This window comes from Eubalaena glacialis, chromosome 4, assembly GCF_028564815.1.
Source record: "Eubalaena glacialis isolate mEubGla1 chromosome 4, mEubGla1.1.hap2.+ XY, whole genome shotgun sequence".
Classification (NCBI taxonomy): Eukaryota; Metazoa; Chordata; class Mammalia; order Artiodactyla; family Balaenidae; genus Eubalaena; species Eubalaena glacialis.
Window position 1 is genome coordinate 42,312,617 of NC_083719.1, and position 27,690 is coordinate 42,340,306.

Below are 27,690 nucleotides of genomic sequence, written 5' to 3' on the forward strand. Positions count from 1 at the left end.
GAAATTATTTTCTCTACTTGCCAAAAGCAAATATTGACCTGGTAGTTTAACAAATAAATCAATCCAGAGAGCTAATTTATATTTTAATCCTTCATTGCAAAGGGTAACTCCAGTTCTTCAACCTACTCTAGCCTTCAGTGGGTGGCAGCTAGTGGAGAAAGTCCAGCTTTAGGGTCAGACCAACTTATATTTTCTGAGCCTCAGTTTCTTCATCTCTGAAACAGGGTCATCACTTCCGCTCACACAGAGAACTTCTGCAGGTTAAATGAAATGGATCATGTGACGGCACCTTCTGCAGTGCCTAGCATGTGACAGAGAGTCAGTAACTCCTTTCCATTGCAAACTGCATCGTTTTAGAAATTCCAGACCTCCCCTGTGCAAGTCTCTACAGTAGTTCTCACCATTTTGAAAATAAGATAATCCTTTCATAGAGATAAAAAACTTCCTAGTTCCTTGCCTAATAATACCTGGATTTTTAGTATCTACTAATCAAAACCACACATAATTGGCAGAAACATCCTGTCACTTCAATGTCCCTTTACATAAATTGTATTTTACTAATGAGCGCATCTGCACACAATTAAAAAATAAAAACACACTTATGTGGAAAAGATCATTCAGTCTAGAAATAATGCTTTGGTACATATGTGGGTGGATTTAGGATCTTGTTGCAATAAAACTAATCCCCAACAGGTCCCCGGACTACGGGTTTGGTACCACTAGATGACAGCAGTCACATAGTAAATGATTTTCAGATTATCTGGGGATTCTTTGTACTTAACTGCAAAGATAATCAGGAAATTACTACATTTGAATTTAGAAGATTTTAATCTTTATTTTCTTTACTGTATTTTCAAAGAAGATAATTAAAAATGGCTGGAAAGATATGGCTTTTAGCTTTCCCATCAGGCGCCCCCAAGCTCATGCTCCCCCCCCATTTCCTCCTGCAGGCTGGGAATGGGTGGCTTCCTCTCTGCGACCACTGACAAGGGTAGCCTGGAAACAAAGGCAGGTTAGATCACCCCTTCTGCAGATTTACAGTGGCTATTTGGCCTACTGATTTACTGATGACCAGAAGGAAGAAAACAAAGTCTTTTAATGTCAGGGTCTCTTAGATTTACAGTTATATTAATTCATTCATTCGTGTGTTCATTTAACAAATACATCTGTTGTGTTCACTAATGTATCCCTCGCATTTGGAACATTACCTGGCACATAATAGGTATTCAATATGATTTCATTCTTTCAATAAATTTGTATTAAGCACCTACTATGTTCTAGTCACTGTGCTGAGGATGTAAGCACAAACGAAAGAGCCTATTCTTCTAGCCCTTATACTCTAGTGGGGAACACAGACAACAAACAAATGAACAAATCAATCTCTACTGCAATGTCAGGTAGCCAGGGTAAGGGATAGTGGGTGATGGAAGAGACGCTATTTTAGTGTGTGGTCAGGAAAAGGCTCTCTGAGAAGCATATATATGAGCACAGGCCTTACACGACAGTGTGAGTAAGCCACGTGTGAGTTACAGGTACCCTCTAATGTTTGCCATTATTGACCTTACCAAACTGTGTCACTTTTTAAAAAATTATAGAGTTTGCAAAGTTTTTAGATGGCTTGTGGTTTTCCTTCACCAGCTATTAGGTTTGACTACATGTTAACCTCTGATTGAAACACATTTTAGTTTCACGTTGTTTTTCTCAGTGACATACCAGTGTGTACAAACACTAGCTGACCCTCATTGATTTGAGCCTGGGTGAAGTTCTGCATGCTTCGGCCAGGAAAGGACTTGAGAGCCAAATGCCCATTGCTGGGTGGAGAGACCAAGTAGGCAAGGTCCTGCGGGGAGGAGTCCCCATCTTCTGCACAGAGCTCACCACTGGTAATCTCAGTGACAGAATTCACCCACACCTTAAAAAGAATAGAATCACAGATCTTGAAAGGACCAATTCCAATCATATAACACTAGTAAACTGAATAGCTATGAGACCCTGGCCCCTTGCACAAAGATTTAAAAACTGACGCCGTTCACCGAGTTTTTAAAGCATGAAGATTCTTAATTCAAAACAGACAGGTAATTAAATGCCAGATGAAATGCAGAGCATGTTGTAGTGTTTATTTGATTTATGAGGTTTATGAGGATTCAGTAAAAAATAGGATTCATCGTTATGTATTCAAAATTAACTATTTAAACTGCATATGCATTTATGTAAAGTATAAAAGCAATAAAAGCTGATGGTTACTAAGTACCTTCTGTGTGGCTGGCATGTGCTAATACTCTGTGTGGAATCTCAATCACAGAACCTACCTCATAGGGTCGATTTAAGGATTTCTATTCATTAAGAAGCGAATGATTTTATCAGTTTTTAAATATTTGAGGGCAAAACACACACTGCACATTTTTTATTATTCTCCTTTATCCTACCTGTCTTGCAGGAAAACAAATATCTGGTCCCTATGGCCTTATAATGTTTGCTGTGCTGGTAGCTCATTGCAATTCTTTCTGAGTAATAGTCTCTATTTTTCCAGTTACATTTAAAATCTATTCACATTATTCAACAATTCATCATTTTTTGAGCATCTACTACATTCCAGGCAATGTTCTGGTGTTTGCAATACGTCAGTAAAACAGAGTCTTGTCCTTGTGGAGCGTACATTCCAGCAGGAGAGCAGAAGGGAATACAGGGAATAAAAGAATAGAAATAATGAAGAAATGAATTACATAGTCTGTTAGAGGGTCACAGGCGCTGTGAAAAACATTTTAAATGAAGCAACATGAGACACTCAGGAGAGGGAGAGTGTTAGATAGGAGGCTCATCTGAGGAAAGCTGGAAGGAGGCGAGGGGGGAGCCACGTGGACGTGTGGGGAAGAACATACAGGCAGAGGGAACAGCCCTACAGTGGGAGCAAGCCTCAGCTGTTTGAGGAGCAGCAAAGAGGTCAGGGTGGCGGGACCAGAACAAGCAAGATGAAGAGTAGACGGAGGCGAGTCAGACACAGCCTGGAAGGTCAAATCCCGCAGGCTCTTGAAGGCCACCAGAAGAGCTTGGGCTTCACTTGAGTGCAAGGGGGGATCATCGTGGGGCTTTAGGTGAGGTGTAACTTGGTCTGACTTAGGTCTTAACGGATCCCTGTGGCTTCTGTGTCAAGGACAGATTCTGGAAGGCCAAGGGTAAAAGCAGGACGACAGTTAGGAGGCGACTGCAATAATCCTGGAGAGAGATGAAAGAAGAGAGTGGGGGGAGCTGGAGAGGAGGTGAGAAGCGGGGACATTCTGGGTGTGTGTTGGCCATAGAGCCAACAGTTTCTGACGAGCTGGGTGTGGTGAGGTGCAGAAGAAGGAAAGGCAGTGAGAAGAACCTGGTCTGGGTCTCAGCAACTAGAAGGATGGAGTCACCGTCAACCGAAACGAGGGCAGCTGCGGGTGGAGTGGATCTGGCAGTAAGAGCAGGAGTTCAGTTTTGAACATGCTGAGTTTAAAGTGCTTGTTGAGACGTCACACCAGGTCTGATGGAATTAGGCTGTTTCGAGTTTCTGTAATCCTGCAGTCACGTGATATTTCACCAAAACGAAAGATGGCGGCTTTATCACTAACTAGATTTTCTCATTTCTCTCTGTATTTATAAATGTCCTCCCCACAGAAACTCTGTGCACACTCCCAAGCTTATGTGTCATTCTTTGCTCTCTGACTAGAACCTTATCATCTTCTACACTTGTTACCAACTTGCTTAAAAATTCAATCCTAAGCAATTTACTAGGTAATCGCTCTGGTCTAAGGGGCTGTTCTTCTCAGTAGAAAAGGCAGTTTATGAAATAACTTAACTGTAACTAAACAGAATTTGAGATAAGGAGATTAGAAAGTACATAGGATTCCTACATTTACCTACCAGACATGATATGCCACTTCACCTATGAAACCTTGGGCACATTTCTCAATTTCTCTGTGCCTCAATTTCCTCAATAGTGAACTAGGAATAATAGAGTTATTATGTATAATGAGTAAGTTAAGTTCTGCAAGTGCTTAGAAAAAGCTTTATCTGGCACATAGTAAGCATTCAATAAATATTAGCTTTATGTTACCCATCTTCTTCATCAGATTTGGCTCTGAGGATAGATGTGATTTCTTCATATTACTTAAAAGTCATTTGGAGTTTAATGATTACCATTTTCTTTTTTTTAATATTTATTTATTTGGCTGTGTTGGGTCTTAGTTGCGGCGCACGGGCTTCTCTCTAGTTGCGGTGTGCAGGCTCTCTAGTTGTGGCACGCGGCCTTAGTTGTCCCACGGTATGTGGGATCTTAGTTCCCCGACCAGGGGTCAAACCCATGTCCCCTGCATTGGAAGGCGGATTCTTAACCACTGGACCACTGGGGAAGACCCTGATTACCACTTTTAAGGCTATTCTTTTTTTTAACTTTTTTTTAATTGGAGTATAATTGATTTACAATATTAAGTTAATTTCAGGTGTACAGCAAAGTGATTCAGTTATATATATATTTTTTCAGATTATTTTCCATTATAGGTTATTACAAGATATTGAATATAGTTCCCTGTGCTACATAGTAAATCCTTGTTGCTTATCTATTTTACATATAGTAGTGTGTATCTGTTAATCACCAACTCCTAATTTATCCCTCCCCCCATCCCTTTCCCCTTTGGTAAACATAAATTGGCTGTTCTATAATATGTACTGTACATTTTGTTTACTCCCACAGCATTCCTCCATAATTTGAGGTAAATAGTATATCCATTTAATGATTGTGTTGTCAATAGATGCTCCTATATCTTGGCATTTGGAATATGCCCACTGAGGATTTTTCAGCCCTAAACTCTAAGGACATCAATTTTTTAATAGCTACCAGAAATGTTAATCAACCTAATGTTCAAATTATAAAGTTTTGGTCTTCAGTTAATCCATGGAGAGCCTACAGTTTCTATAAAATACACAAGTTGGACTGCTTAACAAAATTCCAAGTCCACTCTAGTTTTTCACTTTTTACATTTTTAAATCCATCTGTGTATTTTATTCTCATTTTTTCAGGAACTTGAACTGATTTGGAAATGTACTGCCATTTCTCTTCCCATGACTCGTAGATACTCATTTTTTCCAACACCATGCATACGAAAGCTGGATGAAGCATGTTTTCCACTGTAGTAACTCTTCTTTGAAACACTGCTTTTGCTCCTCTTGCCTCTGGAATATACCATCTTCCAAAACAAATGTAAAACCTGCCACTGAAAACAAGAGCTAGTAACCTCAGGTCTCCACTTCCACTCAAACCAAATTTAGTTCAATTAAAAGTCCCATTGCTTTCGGTGAGGCCTGATTTAATGCCTAGTCCTTGGTAACGGAAACTTCAAATGGGTGGGGACAAGAAAAGCAAAGACTCCAAACTTGAATTCAGATTTCAATGTGACCCAAAGCCCAAGAAATAATGGTTTAAGGAGTTAATATTTGAAAAAATTAACACTTGAACCTGGAATGATATATTTTTTAATTCACCTTTAACTTAAACAGGAGGTTAGTGAGATTTAGAAAAATTATGATCCAATATATCCAAATTGTGCTCTTAATATTTAAAAACCCAGACCTTTGTTTTGAGTTTCATATGAGAGATGCGAAATATCTGTGAACTGACTATCCCACTATTTGACCCCTTCAGGCCTTCAGGCCTCCAAGTCACCGGTTCAGACTTTGCTGCCTTCATTCTTCCACTGTCCCTAGCTCTCAAAGCTCTTTTCAGTGATGGCAAGTGCTTATGAGAAACAAGCAAACAGTTCTATTTCTGGTATGAACAGCAACAACAATAAAACAAAATGTACAGTATCACTGAAAGCAAAAGTTGAAAAACAGAAAAATGAAGCCCCCTTGTGGACACCAATACATTTTATCGGGTATGCACGAAAATCACTGGTCATGCTTGAGTACAAAAGAGAGTATGTTCAGGAGAACATACTTCTGAAAGTAAAATGCAAAGGATTCACCTGACGTGGTCTAACTCCAATTCCTAACTCCAGCTGGTCATGACAGAAATGATCTCCTGTACCACTGAATGGCCATGATCAGCCAGCCACAAGTCCTGTGACTTAAGGCAATTTGTTAAAATACTTTCAGTACACTTGAAATGATGGGACCGAGGGGTTAACGTTCAGATTTCTGCCTCTGAATTCCCATCCAGAGTCTGATATGCTATTAGCAGCTCTGACCCTATCCTCCGACTTCCTTCTCTCAGGTAGACTGCAGATGACCCTTCATGCCGTCTCCTCTAAGCTCCAATGACAAGTAAGGAGAGTGAGCAGTCATGTGGGATAGTCTGAAGGTCTTGAGAAAATGTTGTTTGAAAGTCAAAGACACCAGGGGCTTCCCTGGTGGCGCAGAATCCTCCTGCCAATGCAGGGGACGCAGGTTCGATCCCTGGTCCGGGAAGATCCCACATGCCATGGAGCAACTAAGCCCGTGCACCACAACTACTGAGCCTGTGCTCTAGAGCCCGTGAGCCACAACTACTGGAGCCCACGTGCCGCAAATACTGAAGCCCACGTGCCTAGAGCCCGTGCTCCACAACGAGAGAAGCCACTGCAATGAGAAGCCGGCGCACTGCAATGAAGAGTAGCCCCTGCTCGCTGCAACTAGAGAAAGCCCGTGCACACCAACGAAGACCCAACACAGCCAAAAATAAATAAATAAAAATAAATAAATTCATTAAAAAAAAAGAAAGAAAGAAAGTCAAAGACACCAGAGAATCTGAAGACTATGATGGTTAATTTTCTGTGTCAACTTGACTGCGCCAAGGGTACCCAGATCTTTGGTCAAATATTATTCTGGGTGTTTCTATGAGAATGTTTTTGGATGAGATTAACATTTAAATGGGTTGAGTTACACAGATTGTCCTCCCTCAGGTGGGTGGGCCTCACCAATCAGCTGAAAGCCTGAATGGAACAAAAAGACTGATCCTTCCCTAGGATCAGGGCAGTAAAGAGAATCCTTTCCTGCCTGACTGCCTTTGAACTGGGACACTGGCTCTTCCTGGCAGCCTTTACATGGAAACTACACCATCAGCTCTCCTACGTCTCCAGCTTGCCCACTCACCCTACAGATCTTGGGAATTGCCAGCCTTCATGATCACATAAGCGAATTCCTTATAATAAACAAACAAACAAATAAATAAACACACACACACACCCCCTATTGGTTCTGTTTCTCTGGAGAACCCTACATAATACAGAGGCCTTATTAATTCATATTTAGGACTGTTTTTGCCCCAGACTCTGCCACTGTCTAACTTGGTTATTTTGGGCAAGTCACTTAACCTCTGAAGCTTTCTCTCTTCTTTAAAATGGAAATAACAGCAATACTTGCTTTATCTACCTCACCAGGTCCTTGGGCTTCTTAACTATAACCATGAAGGAAGAGATAGTAGAGCATCATGGTTACGAGCAGAAACTTGCATTCTAGCTCTGCCACTTACTGCCTACCAGCAGCTCTTCCAGTACTGACCTTGGGCAAATGTCTGAGCCTCTCTGTGCCTCAGATTCCTCATCCTTAAAATAGAAATTATATTCCATAGAGTTGTTGAAGATTAAATGAGTAAATAAATATAAAATGCTTAGAACAATGCCAGAAACAGAGTAAGTGCTAGGTAAGAATTAGCTACCATTAAGATTATGTAAATGATAGTTGTTATTACTGTTTGCTATGCTCTGAAATCTAGAAGAAGAAAAATCACTGTCTGAAATAATCCCCTACATTTGAAACTTATGCCTGGAAAGAAGTAACTAGTAACCATAGCTTTGGAGAAATTATCTGTTTGTTGGAAAATGTACTCCCACAGCTCTGCTATTTTGATGAAATGCATACTCTTTATACATTAGTTTTCAGAAAGTTAACAAGCCTAATGTGTGGCAGTTCTTTTGTATAAACAGTTATCCATTTGTGAGAATAACTTGCATTATGTTCAACACACACAGTTTTTCCAGGAAGTTTTCTGTGTTCATTTGCCGTTGTTATTACACATTCTCATGGGTATGATAGAGATATCATACTCCAATAAAAAAAATTAGGGGCATAAAGTAAAGAATATCTTAGATGTCATAAGCTGCCAATACAGGCTCTTGAAATCAGCAAGACCAATTCCTGACTGTCTCTTGGCTTGTTTTCATCAGGTCTAAATTACGCTGAGATTGATAATAGACACTGTAGTTAAATCATAAAATTTTAGTGCATAAGATTCCCTCTTCTAAAATCCTTAAACCAATTCCATTCATGTTATGCTATATATAACAGGAAAGCAATGTTGTAACTATATACCCTGGTCTACATCCCTTTATCTTCAGATATTTAAAATTTTATAATTTATGTTCTTCCTTTTCTGTATTTGCCCTCCTCAACATGACTTTGGGCCATAAGAGCAGTACCTAAAGCGAATCAGCCAGGTTTGCAGACAATATACCTGGCCCGTCCACCCCTATCTCCTTTCCTGCTGGACAGAGCAAGGCAGATGGGCAGGCAGGGCTACCCTGGCCAGCAGCCCTATGATGATGGGTACTCACAGGGAGACTTCAAAGCTGAGGACGGCAATCCGTGCTCCTCCCCTAAACACAGAGACCTCTTGCATGTGGTAAAGTACCCGGATGAAGGGGTATAGGTGGGAGGAGGTTGTTACAGCCTGCATTAACTCTGTTTTAACCTTCCAGTACCCGTTTCTAGGTGCCCTGCTAAATAGAAGTTTCCAAAAATGAACTCCTAGGACTTCACTCAACCTGTAAAAGCTCAGGTGTTCCTAGAAACAGGAAGAGTAATTTTAAAAAGTGATTTATCCATATAAAAACATTTAGCTTTGCTAGATCAGTGGCATACAATGTTCTCTGATTAACACCCAAAGTAAGGAATACTTCTTACAAAACAACCTATTACTCATATGCATATATGTATGTGTGTGTGTTTAAAATGACGCAAAAGTTCCATATAACAATTCTGCCCTCACTACACACAGTGCATTCTCATGCTACCTGTTCTATTCCATTTTATTCTATCAAATTTGTTTTTAAAATGTTGGTCCTGATCCACTCAATTAATTTCACAGTCTATTAATAGTTTGCAACCTGGAGTTTTAAAACACTCTTCCAGATCATTCTCATTGTGGATAGCAGAGTGAACTTAAAACTCACTTTCTTACTAATTGTATGACCTTGACCAAGAGACTTAGCCTTTCTGTGCCCCACGTCTACTGTAATCCTCATTCTATGTCAAGGGTTGTGAGAGAATTGAATGAGAAGTCACATGTGATGCTTTTAGAAGTGAGCCTGGCTCACAGCAGAGGCTCAATAAATGCTGGTCCACTTCCCCATCCTCACCTCTAGAAGGCCAGTGGAATGAAACGGTCTAGTGTAGGGGGTCCTTATGCCCAGAAACCAGCTCTCACCATGGAACCTAATGTCTGACCACTCTCCTCCCACCACCTGCCCTGGTCACTCTGAGCTCTTCATGTCCTCAAATACGCCAAACCTGCTACAGACTCACAACTTTTGCTCTGGATTATTCCTTTGCTGGGAATGCTCTCGCCTCAAACATTCATATGGCTCCTCACTCCCCCACATGAGCACCCCTACACCGGCCTTTATTCAGAAAAAGGGGTAACAAAGCAGGCTTAAGACTGCCTTTCCTTAGAAAGTCCTGCTTGCAAGTTGGCGCTTGGCTGGCATCAACAATCTGGGAACTCGATTGTTAAACGGTTTCCTGTACTGATATAAAACTTTCCCTAAATAATAAGAATGGCTCACTGTATCTAAACAGCACAAACAATGTGGTTCGTGCAGGACACCTGCTTTCCTTCTGGGAATCTGGGACTTTGGGTCATAGTAGGCAGAGGGCGCCTACCTGACCAGCCCCCAGTAAACATATTGGGTACTCAGGATCTAATGATCTTCCCTGGTAGACAACACTTCCCACGCATTGTCACAACTTGCTGCTGGTGGAATTAAGTGCATCCTGTGTGACTTCACTGGAAGAGGACTCTTATGGCCTGACCTACTTTCCTCTGGACTTCACCCCCCATGCCTTTTCCCTGTGCAGATTTTGCTTCTTATCTCTCACTGTAATAAATCTTAGCCATGAGTTCGACTATATGCTGAGTTCTATGAGTCCTTGCTAACCAGCAAACCTGGAGAGGGTTTGGGAACCCCTGCCACACAGGGCTCCATGCAAACATCCCTTCCTTGAAGAGACCCTCCCTCACTCCAATCTCTCTGCAAGGTCAGCATTCTCTAACCCCATCACTCTCTAACCCCATCACTCTCTGTCCCCTTAAATGCTCTGCAGAAAATTACAGCAGATCATCACTCTATTTATCACATACTTTTACTGTCTTCTCCACTCAACATAAGCTCCGTGGGGCACTTAGACATTCAAAATTTATTGCCCCTACTACATGCCTGGCACTGTGCCAGGCACTGAGGGCAGCACAGGAAAAGGACAGCAAAGTCCCTTCCCAATGGAGCTTACGTTTATGGGAGGTGAAAAACAATAGATTGTTTATTGTTTACTACAAAGGAGAATAAAGCAGGGTCAAGGGACAGAGGATGGCCTGGTGCTCTTTCTGCTGGCGTGGCCGGGGAAGCATCTATGAGAGCAGCACGTCTAGAAGCCTGGGGAGCCAGAGTCCAGCCAGGATTCCCAGAGGGGGTAACATGCCTTTGCTTAAGGAGCCCTGGTACTACGTTCTGCACCGGATGGCTGCAATCAGTGAAATCTAGAAAGCCTCTATTCACAACAGTCATAATTCAAAAAAAGAAAAACTCATTTTGGCAAATGAGCCTAAATCTTTCTTGATATAGAAAGATTTTCATTGATAGAGCACCAGGACCATTACCTACAACTGAAGAAACAAATTCTTGAGATCTCTTCCATTTTAAAACAATCAAGCAAATCCTACCAAAACTATTTCTATGTGTTTACATGACTAGTTAATATGTCCTACCGTAGTACCTAGTCACCTCCAGATTTTAGGCACACTGACTTTAAAACCAAAACTATTCATATGTTTCTCAGTCAAAGAGAAAAGGTTCCCCCAGTGTATACCAGAGTACGTCCATCCAATAGAAAAAGGTGGCTCAACACTCCCTCCATCCGTCTAAGTGCAGCTTCACCCAGACAGTGTCAAGCAAGGTTTACAGTCATAAAAACCACAGGATATTAGAACTGGGAGGGACTGACAGATGACCAAGGAAAACACACACACACACACACACACACACACACACACACACACAAATATACTACACACTCACACACCCTACCCTGCAACCTGCTTATGGTTTTGCTATTGAGGAAGGTGAGACCCAGAGAAATTTTGCTTAAATTGGGCAGTTTACAAGCCTTAAACTCTGGTCTCCTAACTTTAATCCAGAACTTTCAAAACAGAAATGAATTTCTTACTAGATAAATAAACGAATAAGCTCAGAAAGGGCCAGTGTCAAATGACCACATCCCTCAAAAGTTGTACCCTTCCTGGCCTGGATCAAGGCTATCTAGGGAAAAAGATAGGAATAAAGGAAATGGCTCCTGCTCTGAGCTATTCTTCCTTTTTCTCTTGAGAGAAACACTCTGGTATCAGGGATGGGGGAAGAGGTCAGGGCAAACTGCCTGAGCAAGTTCAAGGTTCCTGGTAGACTGTATTTCCCTAATTTTAAGGGAAGACAAAAACAAAGTCTAGGTTACACTTCTTTCTCCTTACAATTCAATGTTCTGAACATCTTAAATTGACAGGTACATTTAAATACAATAAAGCTATTATTAAGTTGATGGTGCATCTTACAATCCATGGTACCTCCAAGCCCACAGTGGGGCTTCAATTCCTTTTCATAAAGAAGCCTGAGAGTTCACTACCTAATTCTTTGCTCTTCCTCTCCCTCTGCCAACTCCAGCTCTTCTCCCATATCTTTCTAGATCCTAGGTCCCTCCCCTGGATCTTTCTCATCCTGCAGTTCTGCATCATGCAGCAAAATGCCCAAATCCTCTGCCGAGGCTCCTGGGCAAACACACAGATGTCAGTACAACTGCTGCAGACCTATTCCCTTAAGTCCACTTTAGTAGAAGCAAAGGGCACAACAGCTCTGGAGACTTTTTCTTACTAATAAGACAAGATGCACTGAGAGAGCTTGAGTCAGTCACGGGTAATGGGGGAAGTGGCAGAGCACAGTGGCAAGAGAGTCAGACTTGGGCACACTCGGCTTCAAATCCACACCTTCCCTTGTGACCGCTTGGGGCCTCAGTGCTCCCATCTATAACGAGGTTATTAATCACAGCAGTTCCTTTGTAGGGCTGTGAAAACGACACCAATATGGAAGATGTCCAGTACTCTACTCGGTAATAAATGTAAACTTTTATAACTGTGTTTAATAATAATTGACACCTACAATTCATCATGCTGGTCTGCAGCCTACTTCTTAGATCGCTTTGCTGAGAATGAGTCAACAGGTATTAATACAACAAGAATAAGTGTGAGGAGGGGGAGAAAGGCAGCTGAAAACAGAGGGGGGCGGCCCACGAGGTTGACCAGCTGGAACACACCATCCCCAGGCTACCTGGGTAATGACTGTGAAGTCAACTAAAAGATAAAGGGACAAGTTCCAAAGGTCCAAACACCACTAATTTTTCCCTTAAAATGTAGAGGCTGCATAACAAACCAAGCTGTAATATAACTAAAAGCACTAAAAAGCCTATTCCCAGATCCAATTATTTTGAGCAAATAAAAACAGATTTTAAAAACTCCAGTGATTGGGACTTCCCTGGTGGCGCAGTGGTTAAGAATCCGCCTGCCAATGCAGGGGACACGGGTTTGAGCCCTGGTCCAGGAAGATCCCACATGCTGCGGAGCAACTAAGCCTGTGAGCCACAACTACTGAGCCCGCAAGCCACGACTACTGAGCTCGCGTGCCACAACTGCTGAAGCCCGCACACCCTAGAGCCCGTGCTCTGCAACAAGAGAAGACACCGCAATGAGAAGGCCGCGCACCGCAATGAAGAGTAGCCCCCGCTCGCCGCAACTAAATAAAGCCCGCACGGAGCAATGAAGACCCAACGCAGCCAAAAAAATTTTTTTTAAAAATTAAAAAAAAAAACTCCAGTGATTTTTAACAATGTAAAATTTTCTAGTTTGATTAGCCCCTGGTGGGCTCCTGAGTATGCCTGCACAATCATTTAGTTGGTGCTGGGGTGTTTTATAATTAAGGTCAAAAGCTTACAGTTACTTATTTCTTTGTTGTTCTCCTTGCTTTCTCCCTGTCCCTCCCTGTCACCTACCTGGCCACCACTCTCTCCAAAGACCCTTTTTCTCTTTGTGTCGACCACCAGCCAGACGTCATGGGTGTGCTGCACCATCTTGTAGCTTGGTGGTCTAGATCCTTTGCCACTTAGAAAACAGCATTTAAGATTACTGGGTTAGAATAGCACAAGCCGTAACCAACAGAATGTCTTGGTAATAACTAGTATTTATTTAAAACCAGGAGGAATATGTCAACTATACATACGTAGTCATACATCTTATTATTTAACAGTAGAAATAATACAAAAGAAAATCAAATTGGTAGTTCTATGTTATTATGATAAATCCAAAAGCATGGAGCACTTACCTGGAGGATCTTATTGGCTGTTATTACTGGAGCCTCATCATTTACTGATTCAACAGTCACAAAAAGAGTTTGAGGCAAACTCTGTTTTCCAAGCTCTGAGCTATTTGCAAAGATGGTGAAATTGTCAAGAAGCTCCTCACTATCATCATGAACATAGGAAATCAATTCATTTTCTACCTGTAACCAACAACAAAATATCACCAAACTACTGAAATATAATTTTAAAATATGAAAAAATGCTTTAAAAGAAATCCTGATTTTTTTATATCTACAACACAGAAGCATATGTTCATTCCATGAAGTATGATTCTGACAATCAGAGTGCAAATTATGATGGATGGTATAATTTTTATGAAGCAGTGCTGCATCCCAGAAATAAGCTTAATGAGGAACAGAGTGATCAAGCAATGTGGGGTAGTAAAGAGAATGCTGCACTGGTTATCAGAAGACCTGAGTTCAAACGCTATTTCTCACCCTAAAATGTGTTGTAAGTGACACGTTCCACCCTTTCTTCCAACGGAGCAATACCCATTAAAATTCAGACTCTACTTGTTTATTTAGAGGGACTAATTTTTGAAGTTGTGGATTGTTTTATTGGACAATTCAGAATGTCGGATTTACGCTCTGAAGTTTTCGCCCACTGATTGGATTTCTGCTCTTTGGAGACATATGGACCAGGGCAACTATTAAGTTTCCCCAGACTTCTCTTTTCTGAGCTAAGCATGCATTATTCCCTTAACTGTTCTTTGTATGCAAGGTTACACCTGCTACCTCCTAATCCTGCTCCTCCTCCTGCAAAATACAATCATTTTTGGTGTATCTCTTAACAGATGCTACCCATAACTAGCTATCATACATCTCCTGAGGACAGAGTATAATGAAATATATTGGAACTGAATTATTCTATCAAGCCAGATTTCTCTCACTGTAATAACCAAAATGCAAATGTTAATTTTTTATCCCTGATCGATTTCATCTTTCTAATTTCCATTCTGAAATTCCTCTTGGATTTGTGATAGCCACTGATTTGATCAGAACGCCTCCCATGTCTTTAAGGCTCTGATGGAAATACGGAAGAGCTCAGGATTGAAATCAGAGACCAGGAGAATTTTAAAGCTGGAAGGAACTTGGCTTCAGTGAATATGTGACCCAAAAGTACAACAGAAGAGAACTTCTAAAGCCCGACAGGAGTAGTTGAACTTCTCAGAAAGTCTCTGGGGTTGTGTTTGTTTTGATAAAATAGAGCCAACATTTTTAACAGTTCAACTTTGCCCAGTCCTATGGCGCACTTCCTTTGAGCAAAGACTTTTGATCTCTCAGAGGTGTTTCTGACAAGAGTTGAAAAGTTCATGAACAGTCTCAGGGGAAAGTTGTGGCCACTTGAACACAGGTGCATGACAATTTCTTTGGAGTTCTGTGGGAAGAGGAATTCCAGACCGTAGGCCTGACCACATGTTCCTGGAACATTCTGCTTTAAGCTATTTGAAAACAAATGTGGAAGATGGCACTCATCAGAGGGCAGGAGAAATTTTAACCTAATATGCTTTAGGAAGATAGCATTTAAATAGAAGTCACCTTTTCCATATCTTTCCTGGAGAAACACATCATTTCCTCAGTGAAGGGGTACTCCCCCACGTTACTATTTAAAATATCAGTTAGTAGGTATTAATCTAAAGGCAAAGAGAAGGTTTGGTGGGAATTTGTCTATTCCTAGTTCTAATACTAGAAAAACATCTGCTGACTTGAAATTAAAGTAGATAACAAACTTGTAGAAAATCTTAGAAGATTAAAAAGTGTTTGGTCCCCTGTCATCCGTCATGTTCAGGGTATTATTAGGTCCCCTCTCTGTTCACATCCTCCCGCTCCCATTACTCAGGGTCAAAGGTGAAGCCGAAAGCCCTCCCATGCTGGACCTCCCTAACCTCACCTCCTGCCTGCCCCGTGGGCAGCTCTAGTCACACTGTTCCCCCACAGCGCTGTTTGTTTGCTCTTCCCTCTGCCTGAATGCTCTTCCTCTACTCCCACCGAGCTCACTATCCATCACCTCCTCCAGGTCTCTGCTCAATGCTGCCTTCTCAGCGGGGTCCCCCCGACCACCTTATTTGAAACTGAACATTAACACACACACACACACACACACACACACACACACACACACACCACTCAAGTCCCCAGCATCTTCTATCTCCCTTTCCTGGTTTATTTTTCTCCATAGCACTAACCTTCGTTCAACTATTTTATTTATATAAATTCACTTATTTATTCTCTCTCTCTGCCTCCTTGTTTCCCCCACTAGGAAAAAGGATCCATAAGGGCAGGGGTTATTGCTGGGTTAGTTCACTGCTTTATCCCCAGTACTTAGAACTAGGATACCTGACACATAATGGACACTCAAAAACTATTGTTGAATGAATGAAGGGCAAAAATGGCCAAGTGCTCTCCTTCTCTGAGTCACTCAAGGTTACAGCCACGAGTTGTTAGGTATCACCGTAAGTGAAAATGATCATGTCTCAAAACCTAGAGATCACAGAAGTCCCAAAGGAAGAGAAAGTGTAAAGGGCTCATCTGAAGAGCAGGGACACACAACCTTGACTGTGAACAAGGCTACACGACAACATGGATACTACAGGGAACACACACGCTTGACACAGATTTCAACCAACCATGCTTAAATATACACTTCTTACAAAGCACAGACAACAATGAATTGGCCAAGACAGAACCAAAATTTAGTGCTCAGTCTCTCACCCAGAGCGCACGAGGTGAACAGAATTAAATTCAGCTCACACGAGAGCAAGTGGTTATCTCGGACAGTTTGTCCAGCCTTTGAGAGGGAAGCTATGATTAAGAGATGGCTGCACGTAGTCACTAAAGAATCACCTTCCCTGGTTCCCAGTTGAGAAGCACCGAGTTCTAAGGTCTTTTCCACCCTCAGCGTTCTCTGCTTCTCCCCATGGCTCCCTAATGCCAGCTGGTTAAGTCTAACCCTGTTGACGTGTAACTCAAGGCTCTGAGCAGTCTGGCCCCAAGCACCCTCTGGCACTCCTCTGCCCGTCCTAGAGCCTTGTGGACCATTCCGCAGCCCCCAGGACACCATGCCCTTCAGTGCCTCCATGCCCTTGGCCATGCAGTCTGCTTTGCTTGCATTGCTTTGTTTTCCGTCTCCACCTCCGTTATGTCCTTGCTCTTTCTCTCTCTCCTCAAAGTCTAGCTTAAACTTTATTCCCCCTGTGAAGGCTTCAGTTAGAGTCAAATGTGACCATTCTGCACTCCTGCAGTACCACTGTGAAAGTGCTACATGAAAGATAAGAAGAGTATGCCTTATATTAAAGTTCATGTGCCTGATTCCCCCACAGCATTTCTTGAGGGCAAGGAATATGTCTACTTCTCATGGTAACCTCACACAGTAACTTGAACAGAGTAGGTTTTTAGTAAATGGATTCAAGTCACTTGATGAGGTGAAATCCTCAGAAGCAAAATGAAGCAACACACATGGGTTCTTAGCTAACTGGACAAGGACACCCAAAGATGCTAGGTAGCTGTTCATGGTTTCCAACCTGAAGAGTGTGTATTCCTAGGAGCTTATAAAGGAAATAATGGGGATCTGCAAGCTACTTTGCAATATTTAAAGAGAAAGTATGGAAATCATTCTTTTATTCATGATAAGAAAGCAAAGTATCACAATAATACCATTCTAACCCAAAGCAAAGAAACCTGATAGCAGCCCAGAGTTAAGTCTGGTTATTTTATGCTTATTGGACACCAAATTGTCAGTTGTGTCCAGCTGCTTGATTGCAGGGACTGGGCCATTTCAGCCATTGACAGCACTATGCTTAGCATAGGGCACAGCACAGAGTAAGCACTGATTGATAAGGGAATGAATGAATGAAAACATCCACTAATGATTAAAGCATGCCTGTATTAGATCCCTGGGTGTTATACTTTGAGAGACACAGGGATGGTGTGGAGCTCCTCTAGAACTGGGCAGCCAGGATGGTGCAGGGGCTAGAAACCTACAGCATACAAGCAAAAGCTAAAGAAACTAGAGTTCTTTAACCTAAAGAAGATAAAATTCAAGGGACTTTGATAATTTTTCCTTGCAATATTTAAAGAGCTTTTATGAAAGGAGGTATGATTTGTTCTGTGAGCTACCAGAGCCAGGACCTAGGAGCAGAAGTTTCTAAGTGGCAGCTCAGCATAAAGAACTTTCTAACAACTGGAGTGTCTTTAAACTGGAAGGGCCCATCTCAGGAGGTAGTGAGTTCTCCATCACTGAGGATATTTAAGCAATGACTAGATGACCTCTCTATGGGGTTACTGTGGAAGGGCTTCTCCATCTGTTGGGAGGTTGGACCAGATACCTTCTAAGGTCCCATCACTCCCGAAAGTCCATGACTCTAAATGATAAATAGCCAAGTTTTTTCTCTTATCTAACATACCCAAAACCAAACATATCAGCTGAGAGTTATTACCTGTTTCCTGGTGAATTTCATTAGCTTTACTCTTGGAAAATGAGTATTTTCAACATAACCGTGTTTTGGTGGTTTGAGTAGAACAAATTCACAGTCAAGTCCCTCAAAATGTTTGCTTGGAATTTTGAAGTAGTCTTCTGGAAGTGCTTTGGAACCACCTTCCTGGACTGTGAAATTTTGTACCTCCAGAGGAATCCACTTAGGGACAATATCCACCAAGATTTCAAGTCTACTCACAGCTTGGAAGCCATTCATCACATCCAGTAAAAAACGGTCCTGTTGTTGGTCAGGAGTTGTCTGTACATAATGGATATAACCATCATCAATGTCCTGTTGTGTAAAAATCAAAGGTGACTTTTCATCTGTACCCAAGCTGCCCTCCTCTGGTAAAGATCTTCGGAGGTATCCATGCATTGGTGGAGTTCTAACAATGAACATTGCCTCTGAAGGAATATCATCTTCATGCCCAGCCTGAGTGCACATTCACAACACACAGACACAAAAAGAAAAACATTAACACATGAAAGAGTCAAGACCCTTGATGAACCAAATTGTTTTCTATTAACGTCCACAAATGGCTTAGGTTACAATCCAGGCAGATACACAGTTTAAGCCCGGGTCTGGTCTGGTGACCATGCTAACATTTTGAATTTCAGCCCTGGTCACAAAGGAAAAGCAACATTTGAACAGCTACTAATGTACTAACAAGGCATCATTCACAGTGGCAAGAAACCTAGGACTCAGAAAGTTGTGCTGAAAGAAATAAAATGGTATAAGGAGAAGGAATAAAAGATGGTAGAAGAAATAGCAGCTTACTCACTAAAATTGCAAGACTTTAGAGGAAAGCTTATTTTAAAACTAGTTCAGCATTTTCAATATACATTTAATTTACGGATTCAGCAAAATCCATCTCAAAACTGTCATTGTCAACATTAAATTGAGTGTTTACTACATGCCAGGTGCTCTTCTGCACTTTCCCTGCAGAATCTCATTTGAGATTTACAACATCCCTATGAAGTAAGCTCTATTGTCATTCACATTGTACAGAAGAGTGAACTGAGGCACACAGAGGTTAAGCAACTAAAAGGCTTTAAGAGACGAGCTGTGATACAGACTCAGGCAGTCTGATCCCACAATTTCCATAATGAGGCAGGTAGGAAAACCTAGCGGTTCAGAAACTGGGCTTTGGCGTCAAAGAAACAGGAATAGGCCACAACTCTGCTGGTGACTAGCAGTTTTTGTCACCTGAAGATGTTGGAAATAACAATACTGCTCCAGTAGGAGGCTGAGAATTTGCCTCTAGCGTGATCACAGTGCCTAGAATATATTCAATACCCGCTGAATAATTTTTTTAAAAAGATAATTACTTTGATACCCAAATTGACAATGTTCATATCAATCACAGTTGTAAAATATTTAAAGGGTAGTTTCAATAAAGATACTTTATAGGTAAAAAAAAAAAAAAAAAAAAAAAAAACTTGTCATTGTTACTGATTTATAGTCACTGAACTATATACTGAAAAAGAATTGAGGAAAGCTGGCGGGCCCCGTATTCTCTTATTCAAAACTCATTATTTAGTAAACTGCTTCTGATTTGAATTCATTTCTACTTGATGTTATTGGCTGTATTTAGCAAGCAGGCAAACTCGTTTGCAGTCCTGAGGGTAGATTCAGAATAGCCTGCATTTGTGGCCAGTTGTCACAAATCACAGTTTACATACCCTGCACAGGTTACTCACTCTCTCCTGACTCCGAGCAGCAGGGCTGTGCTACTGGAAGCTTCCAAGTTGGAGCCTCAGGAAACCAGGAAGCTTCTGGTATGAGGTCTCACCCCTGGCTTTCCACTGGTCTAGGCCAATTTGATCCATCAATTTCAAGAAATTACACAAGGGCACATTCAGAGCTAAGGAAATAAACTGTGTAATATAGTATCCTCTTCTATTTTAGGGATCCTTTTTATGTCTGTTAAATTACTCTACTCATTTATACCTGCTTCACCACATTACAAATGTAACTCAGACCAAATGAAATACTGGCAGCGTTGCCATGACAAATGAAAAAAGTAATGACTTCTTCATTTACTATAATATATACATTCCCTCCTCCTACTCAGGTCATCCTACACCAAACATACATGCATACGCGTGTGATCATGTGCACATAGCTTTAAAATGGGGCTTAGGATTGTTTATATTCCATTTCTCACTACAGCACAATTAACAGTATCAAAATCATGAAACCTTCTAGCTTTTCTTCTCAATGCCATCTACATTTTTTAAAAGTCATTCCAAATACCAGGAGAGAAATCAACACAAAAATACCTTCCAGAAGCAAACAGATCATTTGCCCCTGCTGTTCTAGGAGAGTGAGGATGCTTGGTGCTGGGACCACTACCTACCTGGAGCCTTCCTCTACTCAGTTTTACTGGTTTTCCTTCTTCAACCACAAGGGTCTTGCTGTGCAGAATTTGGGTGTGATGTTGGTGGCTTTCCGAGTCCACTTGCACATATACGCCCACTTCTAAATATGTATCTTTAACTTTCACTGTCAGGTTGAACACATCGAAGCTGCCACTGCCGTCATGTCTATAACTCACACGTCCTTGCTTCAAGTCATGCAGGGAAAATGAGCCGGGCCCTGAGCTGTTGACCAGCACTCTGCCATGCTTTGCGGGCCGCAGGATGTGGAATTTGATCTCGTGGTCTGTTCTGACATCTTGGTTTGTGGTGACACTGAGGTTGGTTGTTGTGAGGCTGCTGTCCTTTCCTCTCTGTACCAGCAGTCCTGTGTTGTTGGCTATGCGGACATAGGGATCTGACACACTGACCTCGAGGAGGGACGATGTGTAGTGGACACTGTCTGTCACAAACAGCACAAAGCGGGCCGAGTCTGCACCCTGATGCCTGAAGAGCACACGCCCTTCCCGCAGGTCTTCTTGCCTGAACTGGTAGAGTTTCTGAGTCGGGTCACTGGCTTGCACCAAGTCCCCATTCAGGATGCCCCGCCGGGTGCAGAGCAACTGCCCATCATCAAAATCTGCATCGGGGTCATGGTAACAGAGATTAGCTAGGGTCAGCAAGCGCTGGCCGTTCTGCATGACGTGAAAGACCTTATCCACCACATGCACTGGTTTCTCATTGTTCTTTAACTCCACAGAAATGGTGACTTTAATTTCCGTAGACAGATGCTCTGTATCAAAATCCCTGACCACTCCCTCTTGGCCTGGGCCTGCGGTGGAGGCCATGAGGAGGAACTCATCACACTGGGTCTCAGAGTCATCGTGCACATACATGAGCCACTCACCCAAGATGTCTTGATCAGTGAACGTGGTGATACTGTCATGACTTCCCAGAGAATCTGAAGATCGAGTCAGTTTCAGCTTCCCATGTTGCGGACTCTTGGTGATTTTATACTGGAAAGTCTGATTGTCTGAGGTTTGAGCAAGTAATTCCAATTTTGTGATTAATTTCTCTTCTCCTTCTTTTACAAATAATCCTCTGTTCGTTACAATAATGCCCCTCTTATCTGCTTTAAAATTTATTCTGAATGTATAATCTTTTGATTCGATGTGCTCTGCAACCATCAAGAACCTAAAAGTGTCTTGTGAATATTCCCTGGGCCTCCCCTGTGGTTCATAACTTATCTTAGAGTCTGTAACGTTTTGTTGGCTGAAGACTGAGTTTGTTTTTAGAAATTTTGTGCCAAGTAGCAATTTTCCTTTCTTAGGTGGGGTCAGTAACTTAAAATGCAGTTCCGTCTCAGCTACTTCCACACCCTCTGTCACAGCCTGCAAATGATCAGAATTCAATACATGCCTGTTTATTTTACTGATCTCAAGAGGAACATTTTTCAGAAGGGTAAACTTCAGCCATTGTACCATAACCAGAAACATCAGTTCTTCACTGCTTTTTCCTTCTATGTTAACTTTAAATTTAAAGTGATCCGTAACATTTTCTACCTGCAATTCTTTGAATGTACTACAGTACTGGACCTGACCCCAATCAACGGAATGCTGAGAGAAGGTACTAGTTTGTTTCCACTCGCCACTTGACCCCTGCCACTGAATCTGGCCATACCGAGGTGGATGAGTGATAGCATAGCGGGTGTCCACCTCAGGGCCTTCACCATTAACATCCACCAGCAAGCTGCTCTGTGTAATCAGAACCATGCCACCCTGCCGTACGACCACACCGGTTCTGTTGGCCACTGCAAAGTCCCAAGGAACAGCCATGACCCGTAACACCACTGTATTGCTAACCAGCTCTCCATCACTTGCTCTCAGAAGGATCCGGGAGTTCCGATGGCCCCTGTGCACATACAAAATGTTGCCATCTCTTAAATCCCCATATGTAAAACCATTAATGGCTCTCCCAGGATGATTGGTGTTTTCTAAAAACCCAGCATCTGAACTGAAGTTGCCAAGAACTGAGAAACTAAGACTCAAGGAATCTGTGTCTGGGTCTGACACATGTATGATATTTGGAGTCAGTCGTTTCTTAGAGTTCTCAAACATGAGAAGCAAGTTTCCTTTGGGGAGCTTAAGATTTGGGGGATCATTTACTGGAATGACAACAATGTTAAACACATATGAAACATGTCCTTGAAGATATAATGGCACTTCCTTCTTGCTGTTGGAAGAGACTGAAAATGTGAAATAATCCCTAGGTTATTCTGAACCGTCATGGACATACCAAACTTTTCCTTGCCCCAAATCTAACAGAGTAAAAGCCTTCTCCATTTCTTGTTCGGGGGAAACATTTAATCGAAGGAACCCATGAATAGGCATCTCCTTTATTTTAAATCGTATCTGAGACTGATGGACACCCAAATCCTTCAACTCCACATCCACCTTCATATGCCTTTGTTCCAGTAGGGCTTGCCCACCTTCTTGGACCTTCAAGTTATTCAGAACCAAGAAATAGTTACTGGCTTCTTGAAGAATAGGCTTGCCCGCCTCAGGGTCGGCAGTGGAAAGGGGAACTTCTGCCTGAAGCAGCTTTTCTGTGGTTGTTACAGAAGGATTTTTGTTATCACCACTCTTCATTTTACACCCAGCAGATACATCTTTGGAAATAAGGGCATCCTTTAATGCTTTCTTTTCTGAGTTGGCTTCCAAGCCTCTTAAGCACCCTTTGAAAGAGATCCTTGAGCAGATTTCCTTGGCACAGAGGCAAGTTCTAACCTTTTAACTTCTTCTCCCTTGCGGCTATCAAGACCTCCCACGAAGAGAGGGCCTTCAGATACAAACGGTTTGCTTTGTAAAGGCAGCAATGTCCTTACTCCCTGTTCATCCACCATCAGGTCCAGATACGTTTCAGTGAATCTGAGTTGAATAACGTGCCACTGGTTGTCACTAACTAAGCGAAAAGAAGAGAGCAGGGTGTTACTCTTATGCCTTCCTACATGAGCCTTCAATAAACCTTTAACTATTTCCAAAGCAACAAAATCTCCTTCTCTACCTGACTGAAATAAAAGCAAGGCTTGTTGAGTTCCAGTCTGCAAAGCAAATTCAAATAGCCCGTCCCCTTGCACCCTCCATTCTGGGAAGGTGACATAGGATCTGGAGCTAAAGAAATTGATGGCTTCATCCTCCGCTGCAAAAAATTCATCATTGCATCCTAGTGATACCTCATAAACTTTCTTAAAACCAGGGTAAGATCTAAGGGATGTAAGGATCTCCCTCTGGTTAAACACCACATCCTCCATACATCCACGGAAATTGGGGGTCTCTCCATCTAGGTACGGGACATCAAGCCCACCGTGGCCTGCTATGTAGATTCCATGCTGACAGGGCAAACTGTGCATCCCGCCGGTGATCTGGCCAGTCATCTCATAATGCTTGTCAATAACCAGAGAGATACTATCTTTAAAACAGTACAATTCCACTAAATGCCAAACCAAGTCATCCACACGAAGTCTTTTCTCAGAAAGGAGCACTTGGGCTTCCCTGGTGGCGCAGTGGTTGAGAATCTGCCTGCTAATGCAGGGGACACGGGTTCGAGCCCTGGTCTGGGAAGATCCCACATGCCGTGGAGCAACTGGGCCCGTGAGCCACAACTACTGAGCCTGCGCGTCTGGAGCCCGTACTCCGCAACAAGAGAGGCCACAATAGTGAGAGGCCCGCGCACCGCGATGAAGAGTGGCCCCCGCTTGCCACAACTAGAGAAAGCCCTCGCACAGAAAGGAAGACCCAACACAGCCAAAAATAAATAAATTAATTAATTAATTTTAAAGAAAAAAGAAAAAAGAAAACTTTAAAAAAAAAAAGAAAGGAGCACTTGTTCACCTGTCCCCAAATTAACTCTCACCTGAAAGAGAAAGAGTCATAATTAATCCATCTCATCTCATAGTGTTTTTATTGAGAAAACAAGGCCATTCACAAAGAGAAAGAGAGAAACTTGGACATGGAAACTCTTCCCACATTTATGGACTACATATTGAGGTTAAAAAATTTCCGAGTTGGAACAGTTAAGACATGCTGATAAAATTGGAAAAGATCTCAACACTTACATAGGGCACCTGATTTTATTCTAGTGAAATAACAGTAATCAAATGGATAGCTATCTTGTTCTCTTTTCTCTCACTGTTTTTCCCTCCAGTAACTAAAGGCTTATACGTTTTTAAAGATTTTTTTTTTAATCTTACCCGTAAGTTTCCTGATAGAAGTTCTATTATACAGTAGTCATTTTCCCCGGCTGCAAGAAAAAGTAATCTTTGTGGTTTGCTGGTTTGAAACTTTAACTGAAGAGATAACTCAGAGGAAACTTCTATGATGTTGAGCCCCACATAGCTTTCACCATAAAAAGACGCTGGGGAAAAAAAAAGTTAGTAAATGTATTACACAATGACTATTCCACTTATATTGTCATCTCCCTTCAGCAGACACCCTGCTGAAGACAGCTGCCTTGCGCAAGGCCACACCTGCTTCCTGGGGTAGCCCACAGATCTGTTGTGGGGAAATAAAGGCTCAGCGTTCTCCTGTTCCAACTCAGGATACCTCTGATGGGTCAATCCCTCTTCAGAACTCTCAAGGGGGGGCGGCCGAGGCTTCCACTGAAACTGAATTGCAAATCTACTTCTCCATCTACCCAATTCTGCTTCCTTCCCTTCCACAGGGGTTAATCCCAAGTCACTGGTGATGAACTGGTGTAACAGTGGAAGGGAACACGTTAGCCAGTACTGAAATATCAACCTATGAGAAATATAGGGCAAGTAGTAACTATGAGGACAATGGAATTGGGTGTCTATTGCTAAGTCTGAATGAAGCTTTGGAAAAGATAAGGAAAAACTAGGAGAGATCAGTTGACAATTACAAGCCAGGTGTGAAAGCCAAAGGGCTTCCATGGTAGTACGTAAAGTCTTTCTCATCTCCTACAGTGGGTGGGCAGGGGAAGTTGAGACTCCCACCCAGGAATGAGTCATCAGAGTATTCAGCATCAAACTGAGTCAAAGTTCCAACCATGTCAGGCTACCTCTGACAAGTCTATGGCCTTGTTTGGTAAAGAATGGAACCTTGACAAATGGAATGGGGACATCTGGATTGGTGCATTCAAATATCCTGGGTCCCTAGACCCCTCTGAACCCTCTGAGCCTGAAGAAGAGACCTATCCCCCTGTTAAGGTGATACTCCCCTTGCTTAAAGAGGATGCAGAAACCTCTCCCCACAAGGAACATGTAACCTCTGAAGATACACTCCCATCTCTCTTCCTGACCACTAGGCCAAAAACAAAGCCTAAGTCATGATATAACCTGTGTGGAGACATGCTGGGCTTGATATGGGAGGAAAAGGACTAGACCCTAATGGAGCTGCGGGACCTACCCAGAATGTAGTGCCAGCAGCTGGGGGAATGCACATGGGACTGAGGGTACCTGATCAAGGGGGCAGGAACATAAAGTTGAAAAAGGGAGAGTTTATACTAGATTTGGGGGCACTCTCCAGGGATGCAGGATATAACATGCTGGGACAGACTGCTGGAAATGGTGTGAACTCACTGCTAAGGTGGATCCTGGAAGCATAGAAAGTGCAGTGACCCACTCTAAGTGAGACACACATGACAGAATTGCTCTGACGGATGGATGGTGGAAGTAGAGATTCAAGGGATGGTAGTGGTATGTCCAGGATCGAGCATGAATAGGACCAGAAGCCACAACGAGACGGTGGCCTGGAGCGCCAGGTCATCCCCATTCTTGCGCCAGCACCTTTTCCTCAGCTCATGCATCTGGCTGCATGGAGAAACCCCTTATTACCAGCTGGTGGAAGGCAAAACACCTGAGCTTGGTTCGTGGCTGAGTCAGCTTCATCACATGCACGCAAGCTGAAAACGGACTCCAACTGCACTACAGCTCCTCTTAGGGGTGGCCATGAGAAACACTGTTGAGGGAAAATTCTCCAAAAGGTAGAACTGTGAGTGGTACATCTGATCACCCACTTTATATGGAGAGAGAAGAGGCTTGAGGTTAGAATAAAGAAAGACGGATAGGTAGTAGCAAACAGCCCGGCCAGATGGTCAGGAGTCTAGAATGAGAAAGATTGAAAGAGCAGGGCCAAGGAGGTCTGGGATAGACGCGTGAGCGTCAGCAGGAAGCAGGAAGATCTTCATATAGCATGTTAATGCCCACCAGGAAACATCCACCACACCTGGCACTAAACAACCAGGCAGACAAAATGACTTGGCCAGTTGCCATCAGCCAGCCTCTGTCATCAGCCAGCCCTACGCTGGCACAATGCGTACGTGATGAAGTAGCCAGGGAGGTGAGGGAGGAATCTATGCCTGCACCCAACAGCCTGGGCCCCCTCTGACCAAGGCTTCCCTAGCGATGCTACTGCTGAATGCCCAGCATGCCTCCCATAGAGTCCAACACCAAATCCCCAGTAAGTTACCATGCCTTGAAGAGGGGTGGCAAGGTGATGTCAATGAAACCCTTTCTTCTTGGAATAGCCAGTGATTCATTTCAACAAAAACAGACATATTACTCTGGGTATATATTTGCTTTTCTTGCTTGCAGGGCGGCACCAGGCACCACTCTGAGAGCTTCTGGAGTGTTTAATTCACTAACACGGGATGCCGAATAACATCACATCAATCCAAGGCACACCCTTCACTCCAAAGGAGGTGTGGTGATGGGCCTAAGATCCTGAGACCCACTGGTTCTATCACATAGTACACCACTGAAGCTGCAGGCCTGATGAAGTGCGGGAACAGCCTGATGAAGGTACGGTTGAATCACCAGCTCAGAAGCAATACTCTATCAGGGTGGGGTTCCACCCTCCAGGACATAATCTACACTTTAAGTGAAAGATCTTTACATGGTCTTTAAATTAAAAATCTTTACACACCTCCTGCTATGTCTCCAGAAGTATAAGCTGTGGGTCTGAGAACAAGGGGTAGATCAGGAGTGGCCTTGTTTACCGTCACTCTCAGTGACCCACTTAAGGAATTTGTGTTCCCATCCCCATCAACCATAAATCCACGGTTTCAAAGCTCCTGGCTTCCAAAGGGGAATGCTTCTTCCAGGGGACACAGCAAGATTCTCTCTATATGATAAGTTACAGCTGCTGCCTGGACATTTCAGTCTCCTTATATCAA

At 42.6% G+C, this 27,690-nt stretch overlaps 1 protein-coding gene across 1 annotated transcript in view; it reads right to left on the reverse strand.

The window, feature by feature from the left end:
• LOC133090510 (chondroitin sulfate proteoglycan 4-like) overlaps positions 1-23,147 on the reverse strand; it is a 57,118-nt gene extending 33,971 nt beyond the window's left edge. Inside the window, exons 1-4 of the mRNA XM_061188944.1 lie at positions 22,795-23,147; positions 20,502-22,731; positions 18,104-18,574; positions 13,632-13,808 (exon numbers count right to left, since the gene is read on the reverse strand). Of these exons, the coding sequence (XP_061044927.1) occupies positions 13,632-13,808; positions 18,104-18,574; positions 20,502-22,731; positions 22,795-23,147 (3,231 nt within the window). The remainder of the gene's footprint in view (positions 1-13,631; positions 13,809-18,103; positions 18,575-20,501; positions 22,732-22,794) is intronic.
• Positions 23,148-27,690: the final 4,543 nt, after the last annotated feature.